General features: G+C 38.9%; 1 protein-coding gene across 1 annotated transcript in view; it reads left to right on the forward strand.

Annotated features, from left to right (window-relative positions):
* LOC122182882 (ubiquitin carboxyl-terminal hydrolase 12-like) overlaps positions 1–14,532 on the forward strand; it is a 28,035-nt gene extending 13,503 nt beyond the window's left edge. Inside the window, exons 3-9 of the mRNA XM_042876524.1 lie at positions 1,420–1,493; positions 2,447–2,673; positions 3,698–3,774; positions 4,646–4,729; positions 5,382–5,579; positions 7,424–7,502; positions 12,221–14,532. Coding sequence (XP_042732458.1) covers positions 1,420–1,493; positions 2,447–2,673; positions 3,698–3,774; positions 4,646–4,729; positions 5,382–5,579; positions 7,424–7,502; positions 12,221–12,322 — 841 coding nt within the window. The 3' untranslated portion in view covers positions 12,323–14,532. The remainder of the gene's footprint in view (positions 1–1,419; positions 1,494–2,446; positions 2,674–3,697; positions 3,775–4,645; positions 4,730–5,381; positions 5,580–7,423; positions 7,503–12,220) is intronic.
* The last annotated feature ends 273 nt before the right edge of the window (positions 14,533–14,805 follow it).

Here is a 14,805-nt window from a genome sequence, read left to right on the forward strand (position 1 = left end):
CTTGTCCTACCACAACAGACCCTGCTAAAGAGTCTGTCCCCTTCTTTTCCTGTCGCTCCCCTTTAGATACTGAAAAGAGATACTGAATTAGGGTCTATCCTACCTAATTCACGTTTGTTCAGATTGTGTTTTTGTTTTCCTTCTGTCATTGAGAGTTTTAACTGCTGTTCTGTTGTTTGCGGATGGTATAAATTAATATTGATGTATGTATAATGATGGAACCCTGTGAGCATGGTGAATTAAAGCTGTTGGTTTTCTGTTTCATTCAGCAAACTTGTGATCATTTTGGTACATTGATTACACCAAATTCTGGTGAATAGTAGCGGTTGTATTTATTCCATAGTTGACTTTGTATGCTTGTTTTTTTTATCCAAATACTTTCCCCTTGAGCTGCAGAATCTCCCTGCCAGAATATCTGGAGACTGGCAAACATAAAATATTTGCTTCACTTTTATGAAGAGACAGCATTGTAAAATATAGTTGCAAAGAAATAACTCAAAAAATGCTGCATCTCTTCTAGATGATATGCTTCTGTCTCAGTGGTTGGAGCATTTCTCCTTGTTAAGCAATGTGGAACGCTGCCTCTGGAAGTCATTACTGCTGTCCTCCTTTCTCTAAAGTGACACAGCCTTACAGCCTTCAGATATGGCAGATGTAAACCAGCTGCTCTTTGGATTTGCCTGCATCATGTACTTCTTGTAGTAGTTTATTGTGAACAGGAAATACTTAACATATACCTTAGCTAACTACCTCTGAACAGTAATCTGCGTATTATAAACCTGTGTTTGTGGCACAGGCAAATTGAAAATAGGAATGCATTGAGCTCTAGTTACCGTTGTGCAGTTCAGATGCAGCAATGCTGTCTCATCCTTTCTCCGTTTGCTTTGTCCCTCTGTTCTACTGTACCACTGGTACCTCTTCACATCAGTGAGAGAGGAATCTCCCCTATCCAGGACTGACAACATGTTGTCTCTGCAAGTGTTAATTTTGCAATGAGCCCACAATTGGCTTTTTTTCAGTGCCTTCCTTTTATTAAAAAAATGTGTGCCTAGTATCACTGTGACTGTTTTCTTCTTCATTTTATTGCAGCTTCCAGTTGTAATGGAAGGGTGAGTCTCCCAGACGGTGTCTCTTAGTATTGCCCCAATAAATGACCCCTGACAGACAACTTTTCCATTTTCAGTATGTGACATTCCTGTTGAGCAACCGTTCTCTCTTATTACCTCTTAACAGACCTAATATGAAAATGTTTGTTTTCCTTTTGTTCTGTTTTAACCAGTTCGGCAATACCTGCTACTGCAACTCAGTCTTGCAGGCACTTTATTTTTGTCGTCCATTTCGGGAAAAAGTTCTGGCATACAAAGTGCAGCCTCGAAAGAAGGAAAGCCTCCTGACATGCCTCTCTGATCTCTTCAACAGTATTGCTACCCAAAAGAAGAAGGTGGGAGTCATCCCACCCAAGAAATTTATTTCCCGATTGAGGAAAGAAAATGGTAAATGAATACATGAAGCCTTTATGTAGATTGAAGCATTGAATTGCTAAGTGTATAAAAATGTAAATACAGTTTCTTTTTAAAATGAGTCCAAACTGTCAGGTCCTAGCAGATTTCTGGAACGCTCTTGAACTCCAGTTTGTGGTATGAATTTCATCATCTCTGTAACACAGGAAGAGAGATTATATCAGAATTAGCTCTGTCATAAAAGGATTAACCTACATATCTTTGTTTCTGTACTTGCATAGACCAAGTGAAGAGGGTGTAGACGAGTCTCAGTACTCCACTTGTACACCTGATGGTGTCGTGGTCCGTAGATGCCTGCCACAAGTGGTTGCTACAGTTTGTAGAACAGCTAAACACACCTCACAGGGCTGGGCAGTCAGTCTATGGGAGCTCTCAGCCTGCTGCCTTATTTTTGTGGTAGGATAAATTTGTTACAAGGAGAACTACTGATTATTTCCCAGTTCCAATTTGTGAGGGAAAATTCTGTATGTTGATTTATCATCTCTGAGCTTGAAAGGATAAAATTGTGAAGTATTTTTGCCCCTTAATGCTGGACTTAATGAACTAATGGCCCAAGGCAGCCCATCAGTATTTCTTTATTTTCTTCCCCATAGGAAAGCAAAAACAACAACATGACAAATAAACGTGGCTTTTATCTGTTCTAAGAAACACCCAAACTAAGTTTCTTTCCTGTTATTTTTCAGCTTATTTACCAGTTTCTTGCAACCTGGGGAATAGGTGTGGGTAACCTAACCTCCATTGCTAGGATAACAAAGTTCTCTAAAGTTCCTTAAAAACTTTTGAAAGTGTAACCTAAAGTAATTAGTGGGATCCTATAGTAAGGTAGAGAAGGATGGAGGGTACACACTGATCTCTAAAAGCATAGGAGTTTGATATTATGAAGTATCTGTATTGTTCTTCATTCTCCATGTTCTCTTCCTTTTCAGAATTGTTTGATAATTACATGCAGCAGGATGCACATGAATTCCTAAACTACCTACTTAACACTATTGCTGACTTGCTACAAGAAGAGAAAAAGCAGGAGAAGCAGAATGGCAAACTCCAGAATGGCAGCATTGAAAGTGAAGAAGGAGACAAGACTGATCTGACGTGGGTCCATGAAATCTTCCAAGGAACACTAACCAATGAAACCAGATGTCTTAACTGTGAGGCTGTACGTTTAAAACAAAACAAAATCTCCTACATTTTTCACAAGTTCTGGATCATTTTCCCTAATACTAAGCACGCTTTTTCATTTATTAGGATAGATGAAATTGCACTCTCTCTATTAAAATATGGAACATAGCCTATTTTATGCTGTATCACCTCTATGTTCAAACCAAAACTCGTTAAGGTATGTTTCTCAGAAAAAGCGTAGTGTTTTTTTATTCTTCCTCCCTGTTTTCATCAAGGCAGTCTGTACCTGGCTGATATGAACTGCTTTTTTGTCTTCACGTTATTTCTTGTGTCAGTGATTGATAGTTTATGTTGTGTTTTCACATGAGAATTGCTCACTATTCATTTAACTCTGGGATTAACTGAGTGTAATGGTTATGCTTCATGGTGCTGGTCCATAGCCATTCTGTTAGAGAGTAAAATAAGTGCCAGGAAGTCTGGAATTAGAAGAACCTCACCACCTTCGGAGCAGGAGTTTGTGCTTAGCAATGAGCTGTATCTGATTTAATATTTCAAAACAATGAGAACTCAAATGGGGAGAGGAAAAAAAAAAGAGAAGCAATTAAATTTGAAATGCCTTCTCTTGGCATTTTAAATCTAAAATTATGTCTAGACAGTGAATAGAAGTTCTGAATGGCATAAATATGATTTTCTCAAGTATCTTGAAGTGAAATGTGCCTGTGCCACAGATGGAAGGATGGTTTTCCTAACCACTAACGCTTCTTGGGATTTAATTGAAAATCCAGCTGACAGTTCCTGCATTTCCTATAAGTATTTACTGTTATACTCTGAAATGCTGAAGAAAGCTTTATCTCAGTACAAAGGGTGGAGTGTATGGTTAAAGCTTCCCCAGCTCTTCACTTTTAATTTACTTCAAGGGAGAGCCTGAGTATGTGTGTATGTATGTATTTTCTCAAATCAGAATGGTCTGTTTGCATTGAGGACACAGCATCATTACAGAAATGGTTATAAGAAGTCTGCAAGATCCTGAACTGTTATTAAATGTTTCTCTTTTTTTCAAGGTTAGTAGCAAAGATGAGGACTTTCTGGATCTATCGGTTGATGTGGAACAAAATACATCAATTACACACTGTCTGAGGTAAATGAACGGAGAAAAGAAACCTGCTTTTGGTCAGAGGGGAAAGTGTGGTGTTATTGTTCTGATGTGCAACAGCTGAAGGCTTTCAGCTTGTGGTATTGCATCTTTATCATTGGAACTACTGGTTTCTTAGTGGCTAGTGGTAGTAAAGGAGTGTACTGATGTCTTAGTGGTATGTAAGATTGGGTTTCACTTTCTTTTACAGGGATTTTAATTTGTTAAGTAATATGGTCAGAGTTTACAAAACTAAATGTGGTATGTTTGGATTCATAGAATGTTTTCATTTAATATTATTAGCATATTTTAGTTGCCTGGTCCTATTTTTTGTGATCAGGTGTACTTTTTACTTTTTGCTGATAGCAGTTTCCTGCATGGAGTTGGCTGCCAAATCCATGGCTTATCAGCTGCTAGGATACAGCAAGTTGTGTATAGCAGCTGGCTTTTTAATAGCCAAAAAGGGGGTTATAATTACTGGGAGCCAAAAGATAACCCACTTTTGCTAGTCAGTAGCTAATGACCATAGGCTTGGACATTTGATGTCTGCCACCAAATAGAATGTGGAGAGGCTGTTTCTGGAATCAGAACACAACTGCCTTATTGCTGTTTATAACCTGTCTCGTTTGAGTCCTACCTGGAAAGTTAATACCTGAGACCATCCTTTCAGATCTTACCAGCTGAGCATTGGTACTGCAACCAAATTCTGGGACAAATACACCTGAGATGTGTTTGGGAGATGTGACTGATGTGAATAAGAAGAATTCTGTCCTTTGATTTGTGCTTGGTTTTTCCGTATTATTAGTAGTAACTTTTAAATGGTTGCTCTGACTGAATGTCCCTGCCTATCTGATTTTTCTTTCACTTTTGTTTTCAGAGGGTTTAGTAATACTGAAACTCTGTGCAGTGAATATAAGTACTATTGTGAGCAGTGCCGCAGTAAACAGGAAGCACAGAAGAGGTAAGGTTAAAATATTCAGGCTCAAGTAAATGCTCTTTTAAAATGGGCAGCTGTTAGAAAATCTGCCCTGTGAAACTGATAAAAAGAAAGTGTAAGACTGTTTAACTGTGTTTGGTAGGGAAAGGAAAAAAAGGATGAGTGGAGAGATCTGGTAACTTTGTGGCAACCTTATCAGAGAGAAATGAAGAGATTAATTCTGTGTTTCTCCCAGAAGAGCTTGTATCTGGTATTTCCAGACATTTGTGTTTTCCCCAGTTAGCATTAATCAGCTCAAAGCCACTGAAAGCTATCCAGTCTGCCTCCGCCATGAATACTGTGTGCAAAAATCTTTTCACACTTCATGCTTGGTAGCAGCCAGAGCACCCAGATGGATTTATTCCATCCATTTCTTCTCACTGATATGCTGAAAAAAATGATGTTTTCGACACTGACAGTTGTCCTGCATTCAGATGTCAGTTGTGTAGTTAATCTTTTGGAGGAAATGTTGCCTGTTCTCACTAGAATATATATTGAGAAAAGGAGCGTTTTTAAATCTTCGTCAACATTCTAGATGTATTTTAAGAGACCTTTTTGTTACTGAAACTTGTTTGGAATAAAGCTTTATTTTAGATGATCTGCTAATACCTTTGTTTAACTTATCTCTGTGGTTCAGAATGAGAGTGAAAAAGTTGCCCATGATTCTAGCTCTGCACTTAAAAAGGTTCAAATACATGGACCAGCTGCATCGATACACCAAACTCTCCTACCGTGTCGTCTTTCCCTTGGAGCTCCGGCTTTTCAACACTTCAGGAGATGCTACAAATCCTGACAGAATGTATGACCTTGTGGCTGTAGTTGTTCACTGTGGCAGGTATGTCATTTTGGTGCCTTCTGAACTTCAGATGTATTGTCTTGACATTTAAAACGAGTCTGTCATCCATACGCCATTTTGTAATGGTGTTGAAGCAGGTGAAGCAGTTGTCTGAAAGTATGTAGTTATTCACTAAGGATGATTTATAGGTCATCTTTTACTTTTTTCTTCACTGTTTTAAATTTTACTTTTAGAACATGTGCTCTAAACCTTGCTTAGTTATCAGCTCTCAGATATGCTGGCAATTCAGACAAACCACTTCTGCCAGCTTTAGGAAAGTAAAAGAAACAAGAATCCACCAGCTTTCCAGGGAAGCTAAAGTGAAATAACAAGTACTGGACAACACTTATTAACATAGCAGTAATTTACAGATCCCTTGTTGCTATTTGCAGGGCTGGAAGGTTTGTGTTTTTTAGAAGCTGGTGCCACCATGTGGAATCAACAGTGTACTGCTGATTTTTTTTTTTTTTTTCTTTCTAATTTACTCCGTTCAGTTTTTATAGTTGTGGTGTTTTCCTCCTTTTAACAACAGAACTTGGAAAATAATCACTTTTAGGAAAAAACAGAGTCGTGGAATTGAATAAATAAATGATTAACTTCTGAAAATGTGGGTTCTAAATAAGATACTACAGCACACAAATGTTTAAAACACCTGTGAGGAGTAAAACAGTACAGATTTAGTACAGTGAAACTATAATTCTAGGGGATTTATCTTGTGGTAGAATTGTGCTTTTTAAAAAATATTTTAAGATCTCTTCCTGTTTCTCATATTCTGTAGATTTTTAATTTCTGTGTCTATAATTACCAGTACTAATTAATAGTCATTTATTTATATTGCTAGAACATATTTAGATGGATGAAGTGAATTTGTTTTTTATCAAACCTGTTGTCTTATGTTGGACTTTTATGGTGCTCCATAACTCTTCAAGTTTTAATTCTCAAGGAGTTTACTGAAGGCTTAGGACACAATATATTTTTGAAATATTGGAATTTTCACCACTTGTTTTAAATATTTGGCCTTTTGATTTGATTTTCATGTAATCACTCTAAACAAAAGTTTATTTCTGTGACAAGTGTTGTGTTGAAGGTAAACCAGCAATTTTCTTTTGGCTGAAGCCAAAACTGCTTTATGTAGATCCTTAGCAAAAAGTAAAGTTGGAAAAAAAAAAAAAAAAAGTATTTTTGTCTGCTGTGTCCTTGAGTTCTTTCAGAGTTTGAGTTTAGATTGATGGCAGATTCTTACCCCAATCTGACAGGCTTTTAGGACAGTTCATTTACTCTGTAGATGCTTCTCCCTTTGATTTAGGTCATTTTGTTGTCCCATTCCTTCAAGGTAAGGATTCAAGATGTAGGAAATAGAATTGGATTGCGTGGGAAGCTGCCCTGGAAAGCTCTGAGTAGCAGTTGCAGGAAGTCCATCTGCAATCAGCCAGCTGCTAAGCCACACTAGGAAACAAAAAACATCTGTGTAAATTAAGCATTTCAGGCAAAGGCTTATAAGCACTTTTTGAGTGGTCAGAATATCCAGTGGTGGTGAATGTGACAAAACAGTGATCAAAATAACTACTTTTTGGTTTTCTTTAAACATATCAATGGCTATCTGAAATATTTACAAAATTGTGTATTACAAATAAACTTCATTTGACAGGTGGCAAAGATGGAAATTTTAATTCAAGTAACTTGGGAAGATGTAGAGATTAGTGTTATGAGTACGAGTGGACAACACTGAAAGTTGGAAGGTCCACCTGTGCCCGTAATAGCTGGGGTCATGTGGGCAAACAGCAAACCTGCCTTCATAGGCAGAGTGATGAGTGTTTGATCCTTCTCTTTTCTTTCTGTGGCAGTGGTCCAAATCGCGGCCATTATATCACCATTGTGAAGAGCCATGGCTTTTGGTTGCTGTTTGATGATGACATTGTAGAGGTAGGTATGCTTTTACATACTGAAAACAAGTGTAGACAGCATCATTCTTCAGCTCTGTGAAGGGCCTGTTTTTGTGTCTGGGATTAGCTTTTGTACCTGTGAAATGATTTCTGCAAAACCAGTGCACGGAGTAATTCTGGACACTTCAGAAGTAAACTTCAGTGGTCTTGACCTTAGTGCTCATATTTTGGATTCTTACTCACTGCTAATTTGTTTTCCCATAGTTGCATTTAATTGCTGCATTTAATTACTTACTATCACCTTTCTTTTCTGTAGACATTTCCCCCCAACAAACATAAGTGTAGAAAGCATTAAGAAAATAGTTTTGGGGAGGCTGAAGTAAGGCCTGAGATGTTTGCACTGCTGGTGATAATGCTTAAAGTCTGATCAAGCAAGTTTTTCCTTATTTTTTTTAATTAATATACCTGTTGAATATTCACGTCTGTATGTTTCACCTGATATTAATTAAATATTGAATAGCAGAGGTACTGCCATAGAACTGCTTTGTGTAAAGACAGAAGTGTATTGTTTGCTTCTAAGATCTCATGCTCAGGGTTGAGGTGTGACGTTGTTTAGTCTTGGAACAGGTACAGCAAGATCCTTGTTTGGGCTGAAGTGATGATGGTGTACTTGTACTTTCTTTCTGTAGGTAGCTTCGAGCATCAGGGATGACTTACTTCCTGGTGATTTGTAAAGCTTTTATGACTATGAATAATTATCTCTCTTCTATTAGTATATTCTGTGGGTCATTTTATTCAGTCGTGGCAGAAGTATGTGCCTGTCAGCTCGTTTTGAAAATAGTGTTAACTTTATTATTTTTAAATGCAAATATTCACTGTCTTTTTCATCCGGGAGATAAACTTGACATTTTAAAAGCAATGTAGAATAACTACCTAGTTATTTTATATTTGTTTTCTATTAGTCACATCTATGTTGTATTTTAGCTATTAGGTCAGATCAGAATTTCTGTTACCCACAAACATCATTGGCACTTCCACAGACGTGCCAAGCAGAGCTTTTAAGTGTATGCTGTCTGTTACTGGATAATAAGCTTGAGGAGCTGTCGCAAGCTAGAAGGTAGTTCTTTCTCCTGGAAAGATGTTTCTTTTGTGTGTGTTTTGCATGGTTGATTTTTCATAATCTTGATTAGGATTAGGAACGTGGCCCTGTAGCCCTCCACGTGTCCCAGCTGCAGAGCTGGGAGTTTGATTCCTGTTCCTGCTGGAAGGCCGTCCCTGGCTGCAGTTTAAGGTGCTGCTTGTTTTCTGTGATGCTGAGCATTTGCTTTTTGTTCCCATGGAGGGTGTGAAACATTGCATGTGAGTTTTAAATGCAGGCTGTTGGAGGTCATTGAAGCTTTTCTGTTGAGCAGTGCTGCTCCTTGACCTGCTTTGCAGAGTGTAGCACAGGCATTCCTACTGGGTTTGTCTCCCTTCATTATCCATCATGGCTGCTCCTACCTCCTACAAGAACAGTAAAGGTGAAGCTTACCCTGTGTGTATGAAGCACCTCTTTCCTGTTGTAGAAGCTTTCTACAGAGGACACCTAAATTTCTGGACATTTAGCAACCAAGAAGAATGAGGTGATGCAGACTGATGCTACAGGCTTCTGGAAGAAATAGCTGCAGTTTTGCTCATCTGTTCTTGCTCTCCCCAATTAGTCATCAGCTCTTGAGGATTAGTTCCTTACTAGGGCTGTAGGCTATTCACTGAAAAAGCAAAGTAAAGCTGGAACTACTTTTGTCAGTTCCATCTGCTGCCTAAAGAGATTTAAATATGTGCTCCAAGCTTGACCAAGTGCTGTTTTCAAGCTGCTTGTGATCGTCCTTACAGTGACACCATAGAAATGCATTATGCTGTATGACATCAAGAGGTGGTCTTCAGAAATGGAGTGGTGAAATGCCCCTAACGTTCAAATCCTGGAGGGGTTTCTGTTTTCAGAGCTCCCACAGGAGCCTCCTACTCTTCAGAGACTCTCGAAACATGAAAGCAGACTTTTTTTAAGCTTTGGAGACTTAACATTTTTAGTGAGCACTGGCTGCATAACAAGGCGGGTATTCGTCAGCAGGCGCCGGAAGATGAAGTCAAGGTTCTTTGTACCTGTGTGCAAATATTGCAACTGAAAGAGAAGGCAGGAGAGAGCCTTTTCCCCTTTAATCTGATTTAGATGATTTATTGCATTTCTGATAAGTGAAAGGAATTAATAGCTCTGAAGGATCAATTGGAAGTAGTTTATTCTTATTACCCACCAAATGTCATAAGCGGTGAAGTCGCATTTATTTATCTGTTTGGGTTTAGTTGGAAGGCCAATTCAATTCAGTTGGAGGCAGATGAGAATCACAGATACTGCAGCATATGTGGAAGGAATGGCATGAAATTCAAGAGGCAGGTCAGCCCAAATGAAATCCTGCTCCAAGCAAAATGAATTGAGGAGCCTAAGTAAATGATCTCTGACAAGTTTGGTACGTTGTCATTTGGGCGACTAAGTGATACATCACAGTGATGATATTTATTGGAAACAGTGGGAAAAGGGTCCATTCACAAGTTCTCCAAAATCAGAAAAGGGCAGGAATGATTGTACATCTCCAAAATATTTGTTCAGAGACTTGCATGATTCAGTTGAATGCTGTGAATGATATGCAAGGCAGATTTGGTCTGAGGAACTGAAAGAAGTGTCTGGAAATGAGCAAAGGCTATTGAAGCTGTGCTAATGGAGAAAAAGATGTCTTAATGCCAGGTGAGGCTACAGAGCCCTTAAGGTAGTTGAGAAATCATCAACCAGTTGTTGCTGTAAAACTCCAACTGGGTAAAACCTTGCGGTCCCCAATGCACATGGCCAATTAAGGATGAGAAGAAGAAAGTCTATATGATCCTCTTTAATTTCCACTGCTTTCTGTGAATAGTGGGATTATAAAAAGAAGTAGATTTTGTCGTGATAGACTAAAAATACCTGTGGGATGAATTAGTCTGTGTAAATTAATGGAGTTGCATTTAGAAGGAGTAGTAGTAGAAATAGATGTGATTGCATGACAAGCTAGTTGAAAATAGAGCATGTTTGAGTTGTCAGCTAAATATATCACAAGGACTGAAAAAATGTTCTTTTGCTTTTTTAAAAAATTAAAACGTATCGAGCAGTTTGCAGTAGGTATTATGCTGATAAACTGTGTGAAAATGCAAAAGTCCTGTGCTGGATTTCAGCTGCTCTGAAGTTCTCAGAGAGGAGATAAAACATTTTTTTTTCTTTTTCTTTTTTTTTTTCCCCCAGCGAATATTTTTGTTCAACAAAACTATGCAAGGGAGAACTTTCTGCGCTCAGTCTTGCAGTTGATACATGCTCTGGAAACTTGCTATGTTTTTCTCATGCGCAATGCTTCAGAAGGGCTGGGAAAAGGATGACCTAAGCTTGTGGGTTTTTGGCAGTGCCATGTAAAGAAACCAACGCTTTTGTGTTTGCTGGTGGTGCAGAAGCCTGTTCAGTGAGCAGCATGGCAGCGCGCTGCCAAATAGATTGTGGAGCTGAGGAGGCTCCTGGATGCAGTCATGGCGTGGTCCCTTTCTCTTAGGTAAACTAAGTGCAGGTTGGTCTCTGCTGCTCCCTTTCATGATCAAAGCAGACTTGTTCAAACCAGAGACTCGTACTCTGTTTCCTTGCTTCCCCAGTTTTAGTCCTCAAGGAATAAAGCTGGTTTCCTTGTTTGCTGGTTGGTTTTCTTTTGGTTTGTTTCTTCAAGCGTTTACTGTTCTCACCTTGCCTTCCACAAGTTCAGGCTACTGCAGCCTCTCATCTTTGAATATGAAGTCCAAAAGCACTAAAACATAGTGGAGTGCTGAGCAACCCATATTGCTGGGGGTGTTTTATTTCAGTGCTTCAGTGTGCACTTGTTCTCCACTGACTGCAGACCAAGTTTGGTAATATGAAGCCAAGTCGTTCTCAGGAGCTGATTCAAGACAGTAGAAATTGCATCTTTGAAAGCCCTTTAAAATGACCCCCCCCAGACCTCTAAAGTGTATCACAACTTTATTTAAATGCAGGCCATTGAATTCTATGAACATAGCAAGTCAGTTATTTCTCCTGAGGCACAAGTCTTGCGATAGCATTGCAGTAGGCTTTGTAGCAGCAAACCCCAAGGAAGGAGAGCTCTCCTAAGACCAGAAAGCAGACGTGATCCACAGGTTTCATGGTGTAGTCAGCCAGCAGCACTTGCAGGACTTCTGTTGCCTGTAAGAGAGTCACAAGAATTTAAAAATCTGCAATTGCTTTAGCAGAGTGTTAAGTCTGCTCAAGAAGGGCCTTATGTGCTCCCAGCTGCACAACGACTTTCTTTGCTGATCAGGGAATTGTTTGTTTTTCATTTACATTACAAGTCTATGGTGAGGAAGGGTAACTCCAGCCTAAATGAAAAGGCAAATGAAAAGTGTTGTGTAACCTTTAAGTATATGGTTTTGTTGTTCCCTTTCTTATAGTCCAGCTTAAGTACACTAGTGTACCACTTCAGGGGTTTCTTATCTCATGTTGATTTCCTTCTTTTCAGTCATTGGTAAGTAAGAAAAAGTTGTGTTGTATTCATTTTGTTGTATTCAATACAGAAATTCGTTGTATTCATACACTGTGGCTTTCCAGCATCACCCCAAAGAACTGGAAAATAATGCTTTGTTTGTGAAGAGGTACTTAAAGTGGCGTTTTGACTGAGACTAACTTTACCTCTCATTAACTTTCAGAAAATCGATGCTCAAGCAATTGAAGAGTTCTACGGGCTGACGTCAGACATCTCCAAGAACTCAGAATCTGGATATATCCTCTTCTACCAGTCAAGAGACTAAAACAAAAGATGTGTGTATAAATAAAAGGGATCAAGACATGTCAAAATGGAACACGTTTGTGACAGCAGAAGCAGTTCCTCATTGTTGCTGAAGGACCAGGACAGATCCAGCAGGGTGAACAGAGGTTTCTCTCTGCTGTTTCTCGGAGGATTAGTGCTGACTGCCATAACAAGAGCTTTTGCTCCAGTTTTCTTTCTGGGCTTTTTTTTATGTGCTATCTTCCAAAATCTGTGTTACCTCTACTTGAAACCTGGCTGCTTATTTGTTTGTGGACTGAAGAAGAGTTTTAAAAGTAGCACTGTAGAATTTTTACCATTTAACATTGGCCCGAGGCTACACCTTGGTTTCTATCATCGTCATTTTTCTGTATTTTAGCAGAATGATTTCAATATTCAGTGTCAGCTGAAGGCATATTTTAGGATATGCACAGCAGCTGGTTGCTGGATATTTTTGGTGACTCAGACTTGAGAAGCAGAACAAAGCTAAGACATATTGGAAATGTCAAGTTTGTAATTTAAAAAAAAAAAAGAGCAAACAGACAAACTGACTGCAGCAGTGTAAATTCCCATCATGCATTATCTTGGTTTTAGGTAACACTAACACCACTGCTTCTTTTTATTTTATTTTTATTTTTACTGTTCTGTTTCTTCTTTGAAGGCATGGACATTATCCACATTCAGCCCAATGTTGGTTTTTGTTTCTAAGCAGATCTTTTGACTCAGATCCACATTGCTGCACGTTTAGGGGAGCAGCAAATCAGTTACACTTTGAAGAATGTCTGGCGACCAGTTGCTGTAGAAAGCATTTCTTGGAATTACTGCATAAACCAAAAGTGCCCTCTTTTTGAAACAGGGATCTGTTCAACATTTCATTCAATACGTAGTAAACTGATGCAACTAGCGTTTTGAATCTATGCTAATACTCTGAAATAGTGCTAATTGGGAAGGGTTAACCAAGGGAAACATTATTTACTAAACTAATCCAGTTGTTCTTAGTCTTCAAGACAATGAACGTGTAAGAAGGAGAACAAACCAACCCAGACATTACCTTGCTAAGTGCTCCTCATCTGTTGGTAAGGTTTGTACCAAGCTGGGAATCATAACCCACCCCCACTCCCCCCCCAAAAAAGCTTCTGATTGTCATACCTCTATAGGCCTTGCTTAACAGGGGAAATTGTTAGTCTTCTGAAGACTGAAATTAAGTAATTATTGATGGCATGTGTATATATATTATAATCTCAAGGATAACAAGAAAGAAAAGACTTATGGGAGTTTGTAAGAAATATCTGAAAATGAGAAGTAGTTTTATTTTTCAAAAGTCCTGTTACTGTGCCAAAGCTTATTGCAGCTGGCTCTGAACTACCAGTGGAAATGGGTGTTTCTTCATCTTGGTAGATAACACAGGAGCTGTTGTCCGTGTGGCCGTTCCCTGCACCGCCGCTCATCGTGTGTTCCACTGCTGTTGTTCCTGAGGACGTGTAACTTATGCAATTGTGTGGTTTGTACAGGATCTGAGATATGTACCAAAATCTTGTCCTCAGGAAAACGGCATCTCACAAACACTGTCTTGTGTCGGGTGCATGTTTTGTTTCCCTTACTGTGACCAGAATCATACCATTAATTGTTAATTTCCCTTCCGAATGCAAATTACTCGTAACCGTTGTATTCCAGCTGAGTACAGGTTCCATTCTCATGGCACATCTCCTTCTTCAGAGGATAAGTGTGGACATCTTTTAAATTATGTTTTACTCTACAGAGTACATGTTCAGTAACAATGAACCTCCTTATCATCTTGTCCTGTTGTGTGAAAATTGTTCCTGGCTAAGAGTGCTCTCCCCTTCTTCTCACACGAGCTGTGAGTCCTCTCCTGGTGGCACTACCAGAAGCCTGTCATCAGTAAGTCTTGCAAAAAACAGTAAAAAAACAAAAACAGCACTGAGTTTAAAGTAATCTAAACAGTAAATACAAAAATCAGTGTAGTACACTAGACATGTATTTTGTATATCTGGTGGTACATTTTTACAAATACTTGATCGAGAGATAATATTGAAAGATATATACTATAGATTAAAAGCTGTTAAAAGTGCACTTTTGCTACAGATTTATAAGGAAACTAAAAGGAATTAAATTGGAAGAGAACAGTGTGATGTTACTTCTGTATAATAAATGACCCCACCTGTCTCCAATAAAGGTCATGTATGATCAAACACACATGACACAAATGCTTTTCCTTGAATTGCAACCCAAGGCAGAAACAAAAGTAATTGCTTAGTCACTCTCTCCTTAGCTTCTCTCTCTGCTGGCAGGCTGGCTTATCCTGGCCGCTGTGTTTTCATGCATGAAACCTCTGTGGAAGCAGTTTCAAGTAAGAGAAAGGAATAATTCAGCATTTTAGGTTACAACTGCTGTGCTGGTAAACCAAAGAGAGGTTACCCAGAGCCGCCTCCCAACAGCCATCCTGCTGCTATTTCCTACTGTGTTTTT

This window comes from Lagopus leucura, unplaced genomic scaffold (genome assembly GCF_019238085.1).
Source record: "Lagopus leucura isolate 7727_CA_CO unplaced genomic scaffold, USGS_WTPT01 Super-Scaffold_100016, whole genome shotgun sequence".
Taxonomy (NCBI): Eukaryota; Metazoa; Chordata; class Aves; order Galliformes; family Phasianidae; genus Lagopus; species Lagopus leucura.